Source organism: Equus quagga, chromosome 6, assembly GCF_021613505.1.
Source record: "Equus quagga isolate Etosha38 chromosome 6, UCLA_HA_Equagga_1.0, whole genome shotgun sequence".
In the NCBI taxonomy this organism is placed as follows: domain Eukaryota; kingdom Metazoa; phylum Chordata; class Mammalia; order Perissodactyla; family Equidae; genus Equus; species Equus quagga.
Genome location: NC_060272.1, coordinates 69,804,864 through 69,827,597, shown reverse-complemented (window position 1 = coordinate 69,827,597; position 22,734 = coordinate 69,804,864). Strand labels below are relative to the sequence as shown.

Sequence of the window (22,734 nt, the reverse complement as noted above, 5' to 3'; positions counted from 1 at the left end):
TCCTGCTCAAATTCCTAGCCTAGTTACTTGGATTAATTTAATGGTTTCCATAAGTGTGTGCGCAGTTTGTACAGGGCAGTTCAAAGCAACTGAGTTCAAGTCTCAGCCCTCAGACCCAGAGGCCAGAAATGGCCTTGCAGCTTCCAGATCTGCCTTGGAACCCCAAACTGAGGCTGCAGAGGCTCTTGCCCATTATTGAAGGGCTGGTCTTAGAGTTTTGGAATGAGTACTCGCTCATTCAAGTCATTTAGCAAATACCTATTCAACACATGGATGTATCAGGCTCTGAGAAGCCACCACACACAACGATACACAGCCCAGGAGGAGAAGCAGATATATAAAGAGAACTCTAAAAACCATGGTGCGTGCCATGATACAGTTAGGCACGGAGTGCTCTGGGCTCAGGGGGAAGGGAAGTGGAGGCAGATAGGGCAAGAATTCCTGGAGGAGGTGATGCTCAACTCAAGTCTTAATGAACTGGTGATGCTTAGCTTGAAGTAAACTAGACACATATGGACTGTCTTCAAATACTGGAGTGGCTCTTGAGTGGGAGAACAAATAAATATAGCTGATTTGACTCCAGAAGGGAGAGATATGAAGACACCTTTCAGTTCAGCACTGAGAAAAGCTGTCTCACAATGTGCACACTCCAAAAATGGAATGGGCTGTGTGAGGAGGTAGTGAATTCCCTGTTCCCGGAGCATTCAAGCATAGAGGGGGCTACCACTTGGATAAAGGCTATAGATGGGAGTCAGGAACCATAAGAGCATCTGTGTAACGACCAATTCTACCATAGGATAAGGGTTTGTTATTACATCCCAGTTATTTACATCACAAATCGGATTCCCCTTCTTAGTCATCTCATCTATAGCTTTGTCCTGCCCTACCACACCAGAAAGAGGGACTATTCCACATGCCTGACAAGAACTTGGGAAGAAGCAAGCCCTAAACAAATACTCAGCAGCTTCTCCAAGGTGTGAACATTCTCTTTTCACACACAATGATATGATTAACAATAAAGACTGAAAGTTGTACAGAGGTGTGGGGATAAAATGGAAAAAGCTTCAGGATTGTCACTGGAAGCTCCTAGACAAGGGGATTAAGCGAGAAGTAAACATGGTAATCCCCAAAGGAGACCGGCGCTGTCTGTGCCAGCCTGGATGTGGAGATGCTCTGAGGACAGGGGGTCTCTCAGCCCTGTGACTTCCTCATCACACTTGCCACTTTCTCTGTTCTTGGATCATAACCATAAGGAATTCTTGTTGTGGGATCCATGTCTGGCTCATCGTTAGTTCTCTCGCGTGCCGAGTTCTCTCTCAGGGCCTCATGGTTCACCCACCTTCTCCTTCAAGTCTTGGATCGAATATCAATGCAGTGAGAGTCTGCTCTGGCCACTAGATTTAAAACTCCACCCCTTCCAATCCCCCTATCTTACTTATCCGCCTAGGTAAGAAACTCTATGCCCCTTACTTATCATTTATGGACTCTCTCTCCCTAATACAATCTAAACCCCGAGAGAGCAGTCTGCTGTGTGTACTGCAGGGTCCCTGCAACCTCCAACGCTGCCTGGAACAAGGGAGTGGTGGAATCATATACTAAGACATAGCAGGCTGGTGGGATTGCTGGATGGATGGAAGGAGAAGGTTCCACGCACGGACTCCGGCCCTGAGCCTCCTCTAAGGGGAGGGACAAGGCAGGCTATGGCATGGCTCCAGCCCCATGGCTGCCATCCTAGAAGAACTATTCAATTGGCCACTTGCAAGAATGAAGGGGTGAAGCCTAACTTCCATGAGATGACTAATGTCCCAATAACTGTGGTAATAAGCCACTCTTATAACTGCCCACCTTCTCCCCCAGGATCCCGAGGTTGCTAAGATGGACACATATATTTAAAATTCAAGGTCCCAAGGACGAATTCCAAGGGCATAAATAGCCCATGTGAAAAGTAACCTTTAGTTTGCCACCATGATTAGTTTCATAAAGAAACTGTTTTAAATATACATTTGGGAATTTCACTAGGGATTCCTTTTACACTGCTAATCTATGAGAAGAGACAATGTTGGCCATCACTTATCAATAAAAAAGGATATATTGATTTAATTATATTTTATTTGGGTCTGTTAACAGCCTCAATCCCTGTTCTTTCTGATCCAATAATGACTCACCAGCCCATGTGCATAGCTCTCCTGTGCAAACTTCCTATTATTGGTTCAGAATGCCATTCCAAAGCCAGAGAGCACGGGTCCAGAACTCAACCCATAAATCTACCAGAAGCAATATTTCAACAGTAGACATGAGACTCGCAAGCCTTGTCAGGCCCTGAAATCTTACTGGACATCCAAGTGTCTCAGCATAGCTGGACCTTCAGGGCTGTGCCAAGGTTTCTGTGCACGATCATGAGTTATGAACATCTGAAGTTATACAGATGAATTTGGAAGTCACACACACACCAGTCTTAAGAGTTATACAAACTGAAGACTTGCTTTCCCAGAGGGGAGAAAGGCAAAATCAGGAGAAAAGCCAGTTACATTCAATTTGCATAATTTGGCAGAAAGCGCAACTGGACAAACAGCAGCTATTCTTGGGACTCTGTTCTGAGGAAATGAACAATATTTATGGCCTAATAAACCATACGCTCCATAATGAAAGGGGCCATAAGAGAGCCCGGCGGAGCTATAAACTGGGTGAAAGAAGCAGGAAGTCGGGCATAAATACAGCAAAGTCAGTTTTCACTGAGGGAAGTGAGGGCCGGCTTAGTGTTCCCAGCGGAGGCTGAATTTAGGTGGTAGAACTCCGTGAAACACTTAAATCTGCAGCTCTTAATCTGCTTTTGGAACAGAATATCTTAAACCCCAGAAGTCAGGCTTACCTGAGAACCACGAAGTCTCTGGAAGGGTGGGGGGCCATGCTGTTCAACACGTACTGATAGATTTCTGTTTGCTTGTCCAGGGTTTCCACAACCTTCCACTGCACAAAATCCTCATCCCACAGGTGGCGCTCTCTCAGCACACGATTCAAAACCACCGAGGGGGGCGCTTCCACCTCCACGGCAGCCTTCCACAGCTTCAGCGGATTCCCGTCTCCCACCTTGGGAAAGACACCATCAAAGGCTGAAGAGGTCAACCGGTTCCAAGAAGAACCTACAATACTTCCCTGAGTGTCCAAGAAAATCACCGAGTGCGTGACTGAAAGTGTGATTCTGCGTACCTCAGGTTTAAAATTTTAAAATGTTAACACTTAAGCTTAAAATAATGATAATAATGTTCAGCGTTCTCCGCTTCAGTGGTCCGGGTTCACCAGTCCTGATCCCGGGTGTGGACCAGCGTCACTCATCAAGCCCTGCTTTGGCAGCATCCCACACACAAAATGGAGGGAGGTGGGCACAGATGTTAACTCAGGGCCACTCTTCCGCAAGGAAAATTAGGAAGACTGGCAACAGATGTTAACTCAGAGCCAACCTTCCTCACCAAAAAAAAAAAAAAGAAGAAGAATGATAATAAAAATAATAGTCACCAACACACCCAGTGCTTATTGTGTCACGCACCATTCTAACTCATTTGATTTTTACAGAGCCCTCCTCTGACAGTGGTACTATTATTACGTCTATTATGCAAATGAGAAAACAGAGACACAGAGAGGCATGTGACCTGTCCAACATCACACAGCTAAGGGACAGAGACAGGATTGGGATCTAGCAGTCTGGCTCCACAGTCTGCACTCTGTTTATGTGCAGCAGGGTTGCCAGTAATCTCTGGAGAGGGTCTTTAACTTGTTCATGTGTGTGCCAAGCCCCATGGACACAGTGGCCATTTTTAAAGCAAAATAAATCCCTGGTTATTAGACATGGCTCTTTGGGAGTAATTTTTTCCAACCCCTGGGATTACCTTTTTGAAAGCAAGATCTGTATTGTCTGTGCTGGAACACGTGACCCAGCCTTTGAACTTTTCCTTGGCTTCCTTCTGGAGGCCCTGGATGAGATGCTCCAGGTAAGTGTGGAAGGTCGCCCCGCTCTCTTCCAGCTGGGTCCCCAGGTCTTCCAGAGTTGGAGCATGGATCTCAGCTTCCACATACGAGTTATGAGACTGGGCTACCAACTCATGCGGGACCTGAACCGACGGACGCATGAAAGACCAACACAGTGAGCTAGAGACACGCTGAGACTAACAGTGAGAGCTAGCAGTCATTTCACCAAAAACCACGGGATGGGCGATGGGCCGAGTGCCGAGGCACAAGAGATGTTTTTCTAAGATCAGTAGCAAGGCTGGGGGCTGGGGGAGCTCCCTAAAGTCAGGAAATACAAGAATGTTTCTGAAGCTATATTTATTATTCAAAACATTGCAATGACTTCCCTTTCATTCTTTCCATTTTCCTTTTAACATATTTTTATTTGGTTTGGCAAAATGTGGGCTCAGGAAACTTAAAGCACACACTTAAGGGAAATAGCAGTATGATTTAGAAATAGCTTTACCTGTTAAGCACACTTTTCCCATTTACAATGCCAATTTTACCAGAAAAAGTAGGCCAGAAGTCTAGTTCACTCACTTCTTTGACATATCTATGGCTATATTCATAAACTGTCAGGGATTGCTAATATCACACACACACACACACACATGCTGAACCTAATCAAGTCCTGAGGTAAAATCAAATATAACATAATTGGCTGGCTGGCTTTGAACTTGGCACCTGAAGGTGAGGTAACTGTTTTCCTGAAAACCACCATCAGGGTGGGCCCGAGTGGCTTTAACTGTCAGAGCCTGGGCTAGAGAGCTAGCTCCTCACACTTCTTGGCGGCAAAGACCAGAGCTGTAGAGTGTATTGTCACTGTAAATTCAGGAACAAACAGATATAATCCATAAATGCAGCAACCATTCCGAGTGTCTTATCTTGTTCCAAGAGCTATAAGGAAGTTCGCTTCAAGTCTTTGCTCACCTCAAAGAGTCTGTCGCATTCCATGATCATATGGGCCAGCCCCTGAGCAGCTGCCAGATTCTCATTGAGGTCCTTTTGATCTGGCTTCCCGGTGGCGTATTTCTTCTGTATGACTCTGTAATTGAAGGGGAGAGTCCTGAACAGACCCCAAACTCCAGAGCCTTTCACAGCACAGAGCTCATCCCCTTGGTTATCTCTTCCTACCCACATCCCAGGGCTTCTCATTTCCAAACAAAAACGGTGAGCACACATCGTAAATATTCTGAGTCAGGCTAAGAGTCTGACAGTTCCTAATGAAGAACCTTGGCAAAATACGAGGGCAGGAACAACTGTTGGGGGAGACGTTAATCTATTTTTCCAAAGTTTGGAACCACTTCACTGCAAGCTGCCGTACGTGACCCTTAACTCTAGCCTTTCAGAACAAAAGATTGTAAAATACTACTTCGTGTACTTTTTTCCTCCTTCCCACTCACACACACAAAACAAAAAAAAACTCAGGCTTTCTGGATCACAACAGACATTGTTCAATGCTACTTTGATAGTTCTGTGAATCTGAGACCTAAGAACTAAGTCGCTTCAAAACATTTTCTGATTATAAATTAAATGGTAACAAATCCTCAAGTTGAAACACAGTGTGAGAAATTGTTTCAGTGAATTGTGGGCAATACCTGGTTTAGGATCACCACTGTTGCTGAGAAAAACCCACCTGGGGGAGCTTTCTTTCTTCACTAAGTTGAGATGAAAGAGGGAGGGGGCCAGACACACCGCCAGGTTCATTGGCGTCATCTGGTTCTCTTCCACCAGGTTGACCACGTCGTGCAGGAAGCACAGCAGCGTCTGCAGGACTTCCCTGCTCTCATCCGCCAGCAGCAGGATGGCCGCGTGCACCGCCTGCAGCCGCTGCTCTTTGGGGACATCTGTGGAAAAGTGGGTGCCAGGTCATTAGTGGAACAGCCACAGAAACAGCCCAGTGTGGGGCGTGAGTAAGTTCCGGCTTCCTGATGGGAGCACACTCAGAGACAGCATCAGCATTGACAACAAAGATGACAACTGCGAACGGCCCAAAGAAGTAAGTAATTACTCCAGCCTCCCCACAGATGAGAGGCAGAGCTGAGACTAGAACCCCGGCAGTCTAACTCCAGAACCCACATTCTTAACAACAAGGCAGTACTTTAGAGGGGCTGCTGTGGGACCTTCTGCCCAGGTCTTGGATAGCCGGGACAGTTGTGGCTCTCCTGCCTGCCTCCATCATCCAACATCCCAGGGCTGGGCATGCTCCTGGCCCGCAAATCCAAATTTCTGGAAAAGCCTAACTATGCATTCAGTGTTCTGAAACCCATGCCCATCCCTCCCACGTCCGCTGTCTATTGGCACAAGACAGACCTGGGTTTAGTAGAGAAGAGCCATTTTGTGCAAATTATAGCAAAACCTTTCTCTTTTTTCTTGCTTGTGCTGAAGCAGAAGCAGATACCACTAATGACTTCAAGCCTGTCATTGAAATGTTATAAATCCAGCTTGAGCCATTAACTGCTTTTCAATGTGTTGCTTTAGGTAAGATGTCTAGTGTATACATTGCCTAACTTTAGATTTGCCAGCCTTGGCTTCCATGCCAAAATTTTTGAAGAGTCATTAGGCATGGCGACACGGCGTCTTAACTTCCGTTCTATTCACTTGTTCCTTTATCCCCAGGAGATATCTTCTGTCCATTATTTTCTTCTAAGAATGTTTGCAAAGGCCAACTATTAATCCCTAAATTTAGCATCCATTTTTGATCCTATCCTCCTTGACCTTTCTGTTACACATGAAACTCCTGTGGTTCCTGCGTCTTTCTTGGCTCTGAGGAGACTATTCTAGATCTGCATTTCTAAGTGCTGATAATTTGCAACCATGTGGATGGCTCTCAGCACCTCAAACTCAACATCCAGTCAATTCTGAACACCTCTCTCCTCCCTGCCCCCAAACTAGCTCCTCCACCCCTCTTCCTTTCTTTATTGTCCCAGTCATGAAGCCTTAAAACTTTAGGGTTGTCTTTGATGCCACCATCCTTCTCCCTTCTGTAGACCAGTGGGTTTCAAATATTTTCATTATCCATCCGACACTCTAAGTAATCATTTGATGCAAGTCCAGGAAGTAATCAGCTAAAAATAGAACTGCTCTGGAGAACGGGAGAAAGAACTGGCCCTCTCTTGCCCAGTATGAGTTTGGAAACTTTGAGTCTAGACTCTATCCATGGGACATCATATTTCCAGTGTCACTGCTGGAAGTCACTGCAGGTAATCCAGAGCCTCAGTTGATGTGCTAGCTCCCTAACCCTCCATTCTTGTCCAGTCCAATGTTTCTTGTTGATCACTTCTAGATTCATGGGTCAAAAAACCAGTTCTGATGGACATTCACCCTGTGGCAGACACAAGCTTGGCTGCCCACTCAATACCTGCTCTCTCCTCTTCCACTCTAAGAAAACACATGGTCTGTGCAGGTGTGGGCTGCAATGTACTCAGGGAAGATCTCAGACCCAGGGGATAACTATGTTGGCCTAAACCAAAATTGGTAATCCCATTCCTCTTTCCAGTGATTTGGGGGAGAACGTGTAAACCATTTCAGCCTATAGTTATCAAGACAAATACTAGGAGCTTCTGTAAATTTATCTCCCTGATAAAAAGAGACATATGCCCAAGGGGAAGCCCTTCTGCCCTCTTCTTGTCTTTGAATGTGATTTCGGGAAGACATGATAATTATAAGTTGTGGCAATCATGTCGAGACCTTAAGGGGATAATCAAGAGAGGCTGAGCTGTGGAATTAATCAGCTCAGAATTATTTAATTTCAGATTTCTTGTCAGGTGCGTATATCTTTATTGTTTAAACAACTGTTTGTTGGAATTTTGGTTCTGTCTTTACAGCTGAGAGCACTGTAACTGATAACCCCCTCAACAACACCCAAGGGTTCCCCAGTGGCTAATGAGTCAAGTATAAACTCTTTGCCCTAACAGTCAATGCTCTTCCTTGGTACGGACCCAGTCTAATTTTTCAATGTCATTTGGTACTGCGTTGCACAGTTGACATTCATGCGAGCCAGACGAACACCCTGTAATCTCCTGACACATGCTCATGCCATTTGCTTCACTCAACATGTGTTCCTCATATAGCTCAACCTTCAGTTGTCAGTTCTCCACTGAGTTCTTATTCCTCATCTCCACCTCCGTGGGTTTTCTTTGTAACCTTATTACGGGATTTCTCCAATCTTGCTGTATAGCAGTTATTCATGTACATGTCTTGTCTCCCTCACTTGTAAGAGCAGAGAGTGAGTCTCACCCGTCCACACGCTCTGCAGCGTTCAGCTCCGGGCCTGCACATACGCGGCACTCAGGAAATGTGTGCTCAGCTAAAATAAACCCTGCTTTGATCTGGTTTCGTGCTGGTAAGTCTCAGAAAGGGCCAAAGGCATTTATCTCTTGGAAATAATCTGACTTTCACCTTAGACTAGTGTCAACCTTAACCCGAGAGCTGATTAAATTTAAAGACTTACATGTGATATCTCTAAACCATCAGGGAGGCTTAACCGAAAAACACAGCTCAACCTCTTACAGCAACAACGTCATAAACTCCCTGTGTTTGGGCTTTAGTGACATGTATCATTAATTTAACTTAACCTATTCACTTTGACAGAATAATATTTAGTTAGTGGGTCACCACGTTATCTTGTTTTTATAAGTCGTACTTATTATCACCCTTTTTGAATTTGCAACATTGTAGACTCCTTAAACACATTTTGTACAGAATTCTTTATAGCAGGGGTCTTCTTCAAATTGGATCAATTCCTTATTGAGGCCCATTTCAGGCATATTTTGCTGAAAACTCAAAGTCCACAGGCCAAAAGTTTTTATGTCTAAAGAATTGGGACTGGGACCATCAAGATACTTTATAATCATAATATTATTGGATCTAGAAAAGAGTCACGTGTTCATTTCTAACATCCCCCCTTGCAACTACCTTTAGCAGGATTTGCTTTTTAGTCAATAATTGTTATTTTCAATGATTATTTTAATTATAGGGGCTTTGACAAGAATTATCAATTTCAAATAATTTAAAAAATTCCAAGTGAAAATATAAATTAGTTGAATAAAGCTTAAGCCTTGATTTGGTTTGCCTACTTTTCACCAATTAAAATACATGGTATTAAAATACATTTGCCTTTTATTTCTGGTCATTTTAATGCATTTGGCTTGAATTTCACATATCCCAAGGAAATGCTTACTTTTTCAAAATATCCATAAACAAAATAAATTCTACTGTGTCCCCTTTTCATTTTAAATGTATTAAAAGTACATTGAAAGTTTTAGATCTTATACAAAATCCTATTGAGATGGAAATTTTTGATGTCAAAAAGGTATTTTCAAATGCATAAACTATGGCCTGGAGATTTCCATATCAAACCCTGAACAAAGTTTACTTCTGGAGAAGAGCGTAGAATGATAACTTTTATATACGTCTTTATGGATTCATGTATTACTTGTATAATTAAAACTCAAGTTACAGAATTGTTTTTTAAGTGGACAGGTACATATGAGAACACGAATCTGCATTATTTCCACTTACACTGATAGATGTGGAGGAAGGTCTCGCTGAGCTTGTTGGTGAAAAGAGGCTCAGGGAGGTCCCGGAAGAACTGTTTCACCATATCTGCCACGTCATAAGCTGATTGGTCCTCATAGCTGACGTTCTCAGGGAAGTTCTCGTTCATTTGGCGTAAGGCCTGGATTCGAGATTTCACACCTGATTTTCGAAAAAGACCCACCTGAAACAAGTCACAGGGCTGTGTGAGTGAGGCCACCTTTGCTCCAGACATTTTCTTCCTAGGGCTAGCACCTTGGCAGTGATGAGAAGGCATGGGACCAGGGCTGGATGAGCAGCAATTGCATCCAAACTAGTAAATTGGAAATGACTGGTTTAGCGACCTTAGGCAGTAGCTGAACACTGACTTCCTCTACCATAAAATGAAAATAAGAATAATACCCCACCTCACAAGCCCATTGCGGAGACTAAACGAGAAAATATATGCGACTGCACTTTGTAACCAGTGAGGTATAACATGGTAGCGTTATTATTCTATTCAATTACAGTTGTGCTTCATAATGAAGTTGTGGTTGATGACGGACAACATATACGGCAGTGGTCCCATAAGATTAGTCCCATAGAGTGTAGGCGTGTAGTAGGCTATACCATCTAGGTTGGTAAGTGCACTCTATGATGTTCTCACAACGACAAACTCCCCTAATGACGTACTTCTCAGAATGCGTCCGCATAGTTAAGTGTTGTGTGACTGTTCGACAAGCAGTGATTAAATAGCCACTATATATCAGGTGTACTTATACTCGCTAGAAGTCATTAGTGAGTAGACCAGACAAAATTCTCTGCCCTCCAGTGTTTACACTTTAATGGGGGTTTTGAGAAAGTTCTGTCAATGGACAGTTTTATGGATCCCAGATCAGCAACCATATCCAGTGCCCCTTTGAGGGAGAGGTTTATAGGGACTATGCTCATGAAACAAAATAAAATTATAAGCATGTATTTTGATTTCAGGGTCTTATTTGCTTTTCATTCTTTGGAATCCTTGCAGCACTCGCTATGTACGCTTCTCATACGATGCCTGGCACTTACTACCTGGTTAGTTATTACGTGCACAAGCTATGGTTCTAGTGGGAATCATTCCTGAGTGGCTTTTCTTCAGACTTCAAGACTTCTCATGGCTTTTTCATCCCTAGGGCTGAGATTCCTCCTCTGCTTGACAATCAACGGAGCAATAGGCACCAAGGAGAAAACGCCCGTAAAAGGAATGAGTGTGGTGGAGCAGGGCCCTGTGAGAATGGAGATTCCTGCAAGGTTGGCAGGTCACACTCCAGGCCCTCCTGAGGCTTTCCGCACTCTGGACCTGCCTCACCCCAAAAAAGAGCTGAGCTGCTCTGGGAGCCCTGGCTTATAGTGAATTAGCATGTCTGCTATTGTTAAATGCCTGAAGGGCATTGGGTTGCTCAAAACTGGTGCTTCAACCCTCAGTCTCCACTTTTCTCGCCCCCCAAGGGCTCATGGGTTTTCCCACTTCCACGAAGCAAGGTGGTAAAACAGTCCCAAGTGGTCATTCAGGTAAGCAGAGGCCACCGGAGTCAGCCTCCGCTCCTCCTCCCTATACCTGGAGAAATGGCCAGGTCGTCCCATTGGCTGCCCTGAGTGCCAGGCCGGCCTCGCCCCAAGTTCAGGTGTCTGAGGAGAACTTTCTTGGCTGTGGCTATAAATGGAGAGCAGCCCTAATTCTTCTAAACTGCAGTAACAGCAAGGGAAGAATTCCAAGCAATTAGAGAATACTCAGGTTTTTGTGTATGTCAGCTGAATGGATCGCAGGGGAAATTATACACTGCTACTTTTTGTGGCAATAAAAACAGAATTCTTAGTAATACTTCTTTGCATTCCAAGGCATCCGCAGATCAGGATTTTCAGACATATTGCCACTTAAAACGTTAATTGCTTTCTTTTTATTCTTGCTTGGAATGTCGAGAAAATGCAAAACTTTGCCATACTTAGATGACTCTCCAAGAAGAACCTAAAGAACATTTATCTTCCTCTGGCAGCTTCTCCAAATTTCATCAAAGTGCATAAGAAGAAAGCATGTCCTGTCAGAAGAAAAATTCAAGATGGTAAATGAGTGACTATTGACGTGAGATCCATCCTTCATTTGTTTACCTCTCAACTCTTCTAATTCTAGAGGGAGGCCCAGAACTGTGCCACACAGCTGTGCTGCACAGGAGTCCTCAGAATCCAAGTGCCTCGAAGGTGAATTTTAAACATTTATCCTCCTGTGAGGTGGTATTATGCTGTTTGAGAATTACTGTTATTATTTTCTTAATAGCAGAGAAATATTGATCGAGATCTGTAAAAAGAATAGAGCAGACAAGTGTTTGTGTGTATACTGCAAAGGGTGGCTCCTCGTCTGTCCACCGTGTCTTGCGTGCGTCGTTTCTGGGTGCGCTTGATGTGCATATACACACACATCCCAGAGCTGTTTTCTTTGTACTGTTCGATTTCCAAGTTTCTTTCTAGTTTCAGCAAATATTGTTATTTTAATTATTTTAGGCATGTCTGGAGCTCTCCAGCTGCGGGCTCTGAGCTGCTTGTTCTGACTTAGATCTCACAGGATATCCAGAGGGTTGTCAGGTATTTATTTGTTCTGCCTCAAATTCTGACAATAACCTTCCCATCCCACCTTTATCTTCCAAGGGACGTGGGAAATTTCTGTGGGTTCTGTGGATTTTTTTTTGGAAGCACAGAAGGAAATTTCTTTCCTAAACCTAATAAAGAAAAGGTGTTTTGAAATCAGACTGGATTCCAGATGGAGCAGCTGAAGATGGCAGAAGGGAAAGATGGCAAGAACCCCAGTCTTCAAAAATGTCATGGTGCTGATAAAAGAACTGACCTTGGACCGCCTGACTTCTTGTCACGTGAGCACATGAATTTCCTATTGTTTAAGCCATTTTCGGATGGGGCTTCTGTTACCTGCAGTGGAAAACTCCCTGGGCACCGTAAGTAGAAGCTTCTTCTAACAGAGTAGAGGTCCTGAGACCAGAGAGAAGAGCTTCTCCTACTGATTTGCATAGAACAATCATGGGTGGTGGCAGGAGCGACTGCCAATCATTTCTTCTTCAAAAAGGTCTCAAAGCAGTGATAAAATCTGCATTTTGGGCTAAAATTTTTTTCCAAGTTAAAAATGGAGAACAGAAGAAACCATTTTAAAAATCTGTTGCTTCTAAGGGCACCGTTGTCATCATAGCTGACGGGAGGCTGCCCCAGATCCCTCAGCCTCATTATGAGAAAGACCCAGGGAGCACAAAATGTCTTCCATTTGCTTCTGTGTCTCTCACTGGTTAGTGGGCGACCTGGGTAGTCACAAGGGACCCACACTTAGTTTAATGCTCTGTAGTCACTGTTTTGAAATTCTTAATAATTTAGAAACAAGACATCTTGCATTTTCACTTTGCAGGAGGCCCCACAAATTACATAACAGGCGCTGTTCTTATGTACTTTGAAAGCACAGCTCAAACACCCTCTCTAAAAAGGGAAGAATGTGGTCAGCCATGCAAAATTCATTTTATAAGCATCTCTCTTGCATATGATCTCTCATCTTAAAGGTAAAAGGATGATTGATGAGTGTTCCTTTGGTCTAGTTTTACTTTCCTCTCTCTTTTGTCTTCCACCTAAAAACCCGGCTATGAAAAAGCTAGGACTCAAGGTATAATTTAAAAAGAGAGGCTCCAGAGCATTGCTCATCTTGTCTGAGGCTGGCAACGGGGAAAGTGATGAACAGGCGGCGGGCAGAGGACACTTGTACTGAGTATGAAGTGTCTTTGCAGCATAATTGGGCTTTTAAAACTTACTCCTCCATTAGAAGGAGAGGTTGGGCATGAGAGCTGCATTAGAATTCAAATTTCATCTAAATAATATTAAATCTCCTACTTGGCATCCTGTTTATGCTAATCCTTTCGGTACTTAATGATGTTTATCAGGACTTCCATTTCCTCTTCTTTAGAAATGTGCTCAGCTAATGAAGAAAGGTTGGTTTTATGCAGAATGAGAAAGGTTCCTAAGAACAGTGTACAGCGGGTTCTTATTTCGAGCACGGCAGGGTTAGCCTCTCACTGCAGTGACTTCATAGTCATCATGAGCTGGTATAACTTATCCTTCTGTGCACAGTTGATTTAGGGCAGAAATAAAAGCTCAGCCAACAAAGCAGGGCTCCTCTCACACACTGCTTTGTCTGAATACAAATGGTTCACAATTGAAGGCTAAACTTCCCTATTTCATCCACAGCCAGCCGTAAGGGTGAAAATGGATACACTGTGTTTCATCATATATAAACTGTTCTGCACTGGGGAGCGTAGGAGGCGAAATGTTGGCAATGTTTCAGGGCTCTGTGGGGCTGTTTTCAACCATTCGTGATGAAGGCTTCTGTTTGAGATGAATGCTGAGCATGAGGGGCAGGGGCCCGGCTCACTGCAGGAAGCCCCCTCTCTGAGATCAAGGGCAAAGCCTTGGGACAGTCTTGGATGGGAGGTCAAAGGGACTACGAAGGGAGGCAGCAGAGCAGCCAGACAAGTGTGGTTTCGAGGAAGGATGTTCGGAGACCTTCTGGTCTTCTGTGACCCTGGGACTGAGATCTCAAGACCCTGTGCAGACCTGAATCTTTTCAATTCAAAGGAGGTGGTGTTGGTCAAGAAAGAACATTTGTCTAGTGTTAGGTTGGCCCCTTCCTTGTTACTCCAGTCCCCTCTTTCTTTTCTGAGTCATTCTCTTTTATTTGCTTGTGTTCCCTCTTGAATCTCTAGGAAAGTCTTCCTTTTCAGCCCGGTTTTCTTTGATGCCTCATTATGTTTCTCTAGTTCTCCCTTGTCCCTTCCTATTATCACCTTCCTTCTTCACAGGGACCAGAGGGGTGGCCTTGGTGTGCTTTCCACACCCTGTGATGACAAAAGGGAGGGACACACAAGGCGGGAAACCCTGCGGTGCTGAGTGCTGCATAAGGTGGTAACTGGCTATGGTGAAAGTCCCTTTGCCACCTTACAGATTCTTACTCTTGACTTAACAGTTAAGAGGTAGGTTGCCTTGTTCATTTTGGTTACATTCAGAATCAGTATTTATGTCCATGAGATGAGTCTTTTTCCTACAACACTTTGCCAGCATACTATTTTTCAGGGTGGTATTCTTCCAGACTTAAAAAATAGTTATAGGCTTGATATGGAGACTGGAAATAAGCCTGCGAGCAGGGATGGAGGAGATTTTGGTGCCCACTATCCTTCTCTCTATTCATAGGACTTCTGCTTCAAACAGGAGACTGGACCCAATGACAGTAGTGATATTGGTGCTACACGTTATTCGGAATCTATAAGAGGCATGATTGGTTTGCATCCTACACTAAAGACTGTGTGGTAGGCAGAGTAGTGGTATTACAATTCACTTATTTATACTCAGTCTTGTTCAAGAAAAAATTCAAGGTGACCTACTACAATCTATAAAATACAATTAAAGACAGTAGATGAGAAAATTAGAGCAAAAGGAAAATAAAGATAGAAAAGAGTAGCTGAAACCAGGAATGATGTTGATACACAAAATTCATGCCTAAAAATTACATATATTTACTCCTGGCTCCAATATTTCTAGCAGCCAATATATAGAGGAAAACATATCCAGTTGAATGAGTCTGGTATACTTAATATAAAAAACAGACCAGTTGTCCAAAAGCGACACAATGCTTTCAGGTGCTGGGGCCAGAGAAAAATTCTTTCATTCTCACAGAAAGGACATTACGTGATGTAATGATCAACATCATCAACAAAACCCTGACAGCGAATGCATCAATGAGTTATTTAGGGCCACTTCTCAATGTGTCCCCCAATGCTGGAGATGGCATCACCCCAGAGTCCACTGGGGACAAACAGTTCTAACAGGTGATGGTAGAGTGCAGTGATTAAAAACTTGGATCTGGAGTCAGACAGATTTTCAAGTAAGTGTTGGCTCCACCATTGCCAACTGGGGGATAACACTCCCTGGGTGGATGTGGGATTAAATGAGGTAATGAGCGCAGTACACTTAGTATGACCCCTGAAACATGCTGGGCACTCAAGAAAGGTTATTATTATTGAACTAATGACACAGATGGGCTGCATTTCTTTTAGGCGTTTTTGAAAGAACACTGTTTTCTCTTAATAGAGCTTTTGCTGATAAGCATTAGCTGGCTATTCATTAGAATGTTTGGAACAAAATATTTTCTGTGCTAGGTAAAAGGCAGAGGCAAAGACTAAGAGAATCAGCCAAGAGAGGGGATGAGTCTTATATACCCTTATAAAACTGAGAAGCTTGGAAAAATGTGTCTGAATAAAAGGCTACCTGCCACAAAACACAATCTTGGGTCTGTACTACCAAACCAACAAAAGTACAATTGAGGCCACCAAGTCCTATGCCAAAGGGCCTGGTTGCAGTAGTTTAGGGTTGCAAAAGACATTAGATTGGGTATTTCCAAATATTCACTTGAGGCTACTTCTCCAAAAAGTTTTCTCAGTAAAATATCCATAGATCATCTACTTTTGATTAATGTGTGCTTTGGTAAAAGCTCTAAAATTAAAAAGAAAATAGTAAAAATTTAATGGTTAAATAACTAGATTCATTGGTTTGCTCTATTGGGATGTTATTCACAAGTCAATAATGTTGAGGGATCTGCCAAAGATGAGCACTGTAGTTCTAGACAAATGGTCTGTTGCCCTTCTTCCTGAGAAACTGCAGGCAAGCTACCAAGGCCATTTCTCAAAACAAAATAGCCATCACTACCACAATAATAACAGCAAACACTCCTGCCCTCCACTATGACATCTGAATACGGAAAAATGTATATTTGTATAGTCTCTAAATCAGGAGTGGGAAGGGAAAAGGGGATCATGCATTTAGTTCAATCGAAGAGGGCATCAAATGAAGAAGTTACTCCTAGTCTGCTCCACCAAAAACTGGCATCTGATCCATCCAGAGGCTATCCTGATTCTAAGTGTGATCTCAGTACTGGGGTAGGGGTGGATACGAGCATCAGGAGCCAGGATGTTTGAGTTCATGTAGCTCAGCTCATTCCTGTCCACCGAGCTTAAGGCCAAGGGTATATTAATAAAAAGTGCAAGTAATCTTAAGTTGGCATGGATTCTTCACATGGTATTAAGAGTGTGATGAACAAAAGCCATTATAGAATAGGTGCCTAAAAATGCCTCCACTGCCTAGGTTGCAATTTATCAAGTGGGCACATGGCTTTTATTTCAGACAGAATATCTAAGAAACTAATGTGTGTTAATTTGGGGGGGGCAAAGGCTTGGCCTCGTAAGTTATGGGGGGGTTGCACGCTGGGCCCAATCATAGTCCCTGGATGTAGTGGACCCCAAACAGTCCTGGAGACAGAGATAATCTCTGAATATTTTGTTTAGCGTGAGCTTTTTAATCAACTCTACGAGATGAGGGGATATTTGATTTAGCTGATATTATTTTCATATTTTACTTGCATATTTTAAAAAGATGTAAGTAACTTTGTCTTTAAGTTTTCCTGATCGTGGTGCTGCTTTAAAAAAAATTAATAAAGGGAGATATAAAAACCTAATTCTTTTTTCAAAAAAATCATAAAACAGGGATAAAAGAATGCTATGAAATCTATGGTGGCATTGGGACAATAATTGAAAAGGAAATGGAGTGTAGCTTAACTCTCAGTTTCTAGGGAACACAAATTAGACATCACAGGTGCAATTAACCTTCTGCAGTCACTCCAGGGTGTCATTCAAGTTGTGAACGAGGAAACGTGCTCAAAAGCTTGACAAAGCTGCACCCTGGTCAAATTAAATATTGACATATAAAGATCACAATGCCATTGTTCTGGGGAGGCATGTCTTGTCTGACAATGGACGGATCTGACTCTGTCTGGCATTCCATAAATCCAGGCCCGTGTTTGAGATTTACAACCTTACCTGATCGAGGCAGTTGCTGCGCAGGTATCTCAGTGCTTGCTGAATACTCTGAGGCAGAGGCTGTCCCGTTCTCTGGACGTGAACTATGAGAGGAACACCAAAGACGGTCTTGTCTTTGTAATCAGGAACTTTCATCCTCTTCATGAACTTTGGAACTGACCTAGAATTCACAGAAACCAGGTCATGGAAGCCTCCTGGGGCACACTGTGGGGAGAGGCTGTGAAGGCAAGCAAGAGGGAAGCCAAGCTGTTGTTGGAATTCCCAAAAGGCACAGGGGAAATTCAACATTTCTCTCTGAATTCATCCCATTACTTGGAAGTGCTATGCCTGCCCCGTGCCCATGTTAGACCTCTAACTATTAAACAGCATGATTCACATTAGCAGAATGGATTTATGGCTCTGTTTTCAAGTCAAGTGTTCGACTTTCCAATTTAATGGTGACTGACACACCTCTCAAATGACAAACACTTAAAAGTCTCCAACAAGACAAAACAAAAAACCTTTAAAACTACAACAAAAAGAAGAAATTTAGTCGGGGTTGAGAGAGAAAGGAGGAGAGAGAAGACAAAACACATGTCTTGACTATGTCCTCACTTTTCTAGAACCAGTCGTACTTTTAAAAGGAAATTTTAATACACAAGCATATATTGATTTGACCACGCAATTTATAACTTTCTAAAGCACTGCCGATTCTTCTATGTACATAATATATAAAGTAGGACAATTAGTCACACATTTTATATTTTTTCCAATCCACTGCATCATCTAAAGTAGGTCCACACTCAAGTTCCAATGTATGCTTTTGTCAATTCCTCATTACAAAGGTTTACTGCCTATTCTTGTTTTTATTTGCCAATGAAATAAAAGCAGAAATGTACTTGAAGAATTAAATGCTCTTTGAAAGAATCAATGCTCTACGTGTTGGGCACTGCATTGGGCCACAAGGTACAAGTGACAGATGTTTCTCTGCAAACTGCCAGAATTATTTAATGGCAAGTTTATTTTTAATTCCTCTGTTCACAATTAATCACCCTTTCCTTGTCCTTTTTCCTTCTTGGAGCCTGCCTGCCTTCCCTGGAAACCGACAGAGAGCTACAAACAAAGTAATGCTTCCTGAGGCTACATCATGTCCAAGCTGTGGCAGCCCAGGAGGCAGACACAAGGCAGAAGTTGGGGCATTATTTCCAGGAGATTGGCAGTGAAGGCAATGAAGAGATTCTTCAGAAATCAGAAAGTAAATAGCGAAGCTTTTGCAATTGCATACTTAGCTCTAGAACAAATGATCCCCCCCTCGAGTGAACGCGCTACGCACCATGTCCAGCCGTGTTTGTTGGACATGGAGTACTTCTCCATGATGGCCGTGAGGCGAAGCAGTGAGAAGCGCTGGAGCAGGTTCAGCTGGCCGGCCGTCTGGTTGCTGATGTGGGGCGACGCTGTGGACGGCTGAGGCTGATGCGAGAGCTGGAAACTGTTCCATCGGAGTCGCCTTTAGAGAAAGCCCATCAGGGAAGCCAGTCACAAAGTGGACGTGTTATCAGAAAACACAGGATGTTACTAATTTTTAAGGAGCTAATCAAAATAGTTTCTGAGCCAAGGAAATCACAAAGCAAATGGAATAGAAGACACAAATGGACAGAATAAACATAAAAAACTGTTTTCAAACTCTAATAAATCTGGAAAAAAGTCATTATCTGTTTCATTAGGAGGTTTCAATAAGTGATATAATAAATGTTATTTGTTTGTTAATTCCTAAATTTGTTCCCAAAGTGTTGAAAGCAGCTGAGACAGTGTGTGTGTGTGTGTGTATGTGAGAAAGAGACAGAAACAGACGAATAGATGGACAGACATACAGACAAAGACAGACAGACAGAGACAGAGACAGAGAGAGAGATCTCAAATGTTTGGGAGCAGTAGAATATTTTCACATTGCCGTCCCATCTCTTGTTGGGTGTTGAGATGGAGCCTGAAGGTGACAGGCACAGATGAGGCCCTCCTGAAGTGACGACACATCACTGAGCCCCGAGGGACATCACTGCCTCAACCGGAAACGCAGCAGCAAACATGGTATTATGGTTTCTACCAGGGAGGTCCTTCTAGAGCAGTTTTCCTAGGGTGCTTCTGAAATGGTCTTGGTAAAACAGCTTGGATGTACTTTGTAACTGGCATTTGAAAGCCAAAAATAGAAGTATGAAGTACACATCTTAGACCTCGGAAATTTCTTATAGGATTAAAAAGACGTTTAAAATTTGAGGTGGGGACGTTTTAATTAAACTATTGCAAGGACGTGGGGAGTGCCTGTGCACAGGCACCAGGTTAGGGTTAGGGTTATAATCATGTTATCAGTGATTCCCATGGTGCCTAGTGTAGTGCTTTGCACATAAGCTCAAAAAAGTTTTTGGAATAAAACTCAGATTGAATAACCGGTAAACACTCAGAGAAATGAACGTGCGTTAACATGGATTCAGTCACCATAATATCCGTCCAAAAGACACACTTCTGTTCAAATAATTCCTAACCACAGGTATCACTTAGAGCAGTGTCGGGCATTTATTAAATGCTCTATAAATGTTTGCCAAATAAATAGACCATAATTTTTATGAAATGGATTAAAAATCATTTCACGAAATCATGTCACCAACCTGTTTGGCCTGGTCAGAGAGGCCCCTACACCAGAATCTCTCCTTTCTCTGACCCCAGTGGCCTCCGATTCATTAAGAGATGTCCCATCTCTTTCCACATCACTGGGTGTTGTCCGACCCTCGGACACAGAGTTGCCTTCGAAATCTAAGGTGATCTGGTTAGGAGACGGGAAGGGGCATAAACCAGGTTCCCCAACCAAGGCATCATGTGTTTGCAGTTCAGGCAAGATGTTTTTCGACCAGTCATCCACTACCTCTTGGAGCCCATTGACATGGTGCAGAATGTCATCTAAGTGAGGGAAGAGATCGTCTTTCTCCAAGTCCAGAAGATCTCCCGTGCTGGCGTACAAATGGGAGCCTGGGACGTTGTCATAGATACTGACTCGACTTGCTCTGTGGCAGGACGCCATGAGCCTGGGCTCCCTGGCACCAGGGCCCTGCTGTCTGCCCAGGGAGATGCTACCGGTCCTCCAGTTAACCCCATTGCTATTGTCTGTGGGCGAGAGGCTTTCGATAGAGAGCGCCTTGGGGAACGTTCCTGGTTTGTGATCCTTGGGAATATGCACTACCAAGTTCTCTTGGGAATGGAACTCATGTGTGTGGTTTTGGTCGCCCGCGTCCCGCAGTGCTGTCCCCGCCAGCACATCCAGGTCTTCTAAGTACATGCCCCCGCGCTTGTTGGCCTCCTGGCACTTCCGTTCCTTCAGGCCAGGCGTGCTCACCCCACTGCTGCTGTTTTCCGATTGGCTGCTTTCCCCGCTCCATTTGCCTGGGCACGGAAGCCCTTTTCTGCAGGCAGCTGTGGGCGAGTTCTGGAGATCTCCATTTGGGATCTGGATGCACTGCATGGCCTTAAAAGACTCTGGCTCCTGTTGCAGCACCGGCCCGCTGATCACCAAGCCTCCAGTCCGCCCCGATCCCTTATGCCTTCCGTGTGCTCCCTTCCCTCGCAGGGTTTCCATGCGTTTCAAAAATGACTTGGCTCTGGTCCTGGTGGGTTTCTCATTCTTTGGCTGGAAAGGGTAGTTGGGAACGTCCTTAGGGGGCTGCGGGAGGCTGCCGCTGACCACCGTGGCGTCCAGCATGCCGGGCCCTTCTGCGCAGCAGTGCCCGGGGCCGTCGAAGGCCTCGCGCCCGGCGCTCTGGCTGCCCGGGGGGCCGCGGCCGTCGCTGCCGCCGCTGCTCTCGCTGTGAATGGAGCAGACCTCCGGCTCGCTCAGGTCTGTGAGGACACTTTCACTGCTGGTCGTGTTTCTCATCCTAATGTCTCCTGAGGACCCATTTCTGTCTCCTCCGGGAAACAGCGTGTGGAGGTCGTCCACGCGAGACCACCGGCGGCTGGTTCTTTGGAAAGTCCATTTGTTACTGATACACAGATCTTCCTCATCTGAGTCGTCAGCCTGGAAAACATCAAGGACAATGCTCACTTATGGGGGCCTTGGATGAACCAGGACGTCTAGGTGAGCAGAGGGAGGTACTCCCCCCTCCTTTCCCTTCCTTCCTCCCTTTCAGGCTGCCCTCTTGGGTTTCTTGGGCGCCTTTACTCCGTCCTTCCTCCATCTTTCATGTCCTGGACGCCCTGTTCCTCCCTAGTGGCTAGAGGATCTCTTCTCAACCTGCCAAGCTGTCTTCCTTTCAATTTTCATAGTTTCTGAATCCTTCCTTCCTCTTTGAGTTTTCCTTGACTGATTACAAAGAGGGCGTAATTACCATCTGACTAGACAGTCTAAATATGAAACACCTGCAGTTCTCTTTTTCGCATGGAAACATAACTCTGCCGTAACAGGCACTTAACTTCTTTCCTGAAACCTCTTCGCTGAGCCCCAGGACCGTATTTCCAGCCTCCCTTTTCTGAAACTCAAAGTCAAGACCTCTCAAAGCTAACCCTCCTTACCTGAGTCTCCCAAATATAGGATTCTTATCATATATTCCCTGGATAAGTTCACAGCAAAATTATCTACTGAATTCCTGTAAGTAGAAACTTGAGAGCCATTCTAAAGATCACTAGTTGAGAGGAGTCCAATCCAGCCTGCTCCCCTGGCCAGCCTTCTTGTTTTTAATCAACTGAATCCTAACGCCTTTGGCAGGACATGCATCTCCAGGCTGCCGTGGCCCCCGCTGCTTTGCCCTGTCTTACACTCTGCCCTCCCCCACATTTATCTTATCTGTCTGGGTTCTGCCTGAATTTGCAGCCCCTAAGAGATGAGAATCTGGGCTCCCTGAGGCCAGAGATGGCCTTGTTTATCTTTGCAAATCCCTCCGGCCCCGTACAGACCTTGACCTAGAGCAGAGAAATAATAATTTTCTTCCAAGATGGAGTGAATCATCAGCCCCTTCCTCCTCCTCACTTTTCATATTACTAAGACGGAACTCCGAAATGATTTTCAAATCTGTTCCCTCATTCGTATCTTCACTCCCATTCCCTTTGTGTAGGCCCTTGACACCTCTGTCTGGGTCTGTGACAGTAAAACCCTGGCTGGAATCCTTGTCTCCAGCGTCTTCCCCATCTAAACAGCTCTCCACAGGGTAATCCAAATGTGATCATATAATTTCCCAGTTTAAAAGCCTTCAGCTTCCCTTGGCCTTCCTAACAGTCTTTAGTACGGCATTCAAAGCCCTTCCAACCTGACTGC

General features: G+C 44.2%; 1 protein-coding gene across 8 annotated transcripts in view; it reads right to left on the bottom strand.

The window, feature by feature from the left end:
- The window catches only part of STARD13 (StAR related lipid transfer domain containing 13), a 488,843-nt gene that overhangs the window by 3,540 nt on the left and 462,569 nt on the right, over positions 1–22,734 (bottom strand). For 6 of the 8 annotated variants that reach the window (XM_046664327.1, XM_046664326.1, XM_046664323.1 and 3 more), the window contains 8 exons: positions 20,102–21,501; positions 18,775–18,948; positions 17,463–17,679; positions 9,526–9,724; positions 5,639–5,849; positions 4,933–5,047; positions 3,885–4,106; positions 2,870–3,087 (listed from right to left, as the gene is read on the bottom strand). In XM_046664327.1, coding sequence (XP_046520283.1) covers positions 2,870–3,087; positions 3,885–4,106; positions 4,933–5,047; positions 5,639–5,849; positions 9,526–9,724; positions 17,463–17,679; positions 18,775–18,948; positions 20,102–21,501 — 2,756 coding nt within the window. The remainder of the gene's footprint in view (positions 1–2,869; positions 3,088–3,884; positions 4,107–4,932; positions 5,048–5,638; positions 5,850–9,525; positions 9,725–17,462; positions 17,680–18,774; positions 18,949–20,101; positions 21,502–22,734) is intronic. The other 2 variants (XM_046664330.1, XM_046664324.1) reach the window with 1 other exon arrangement.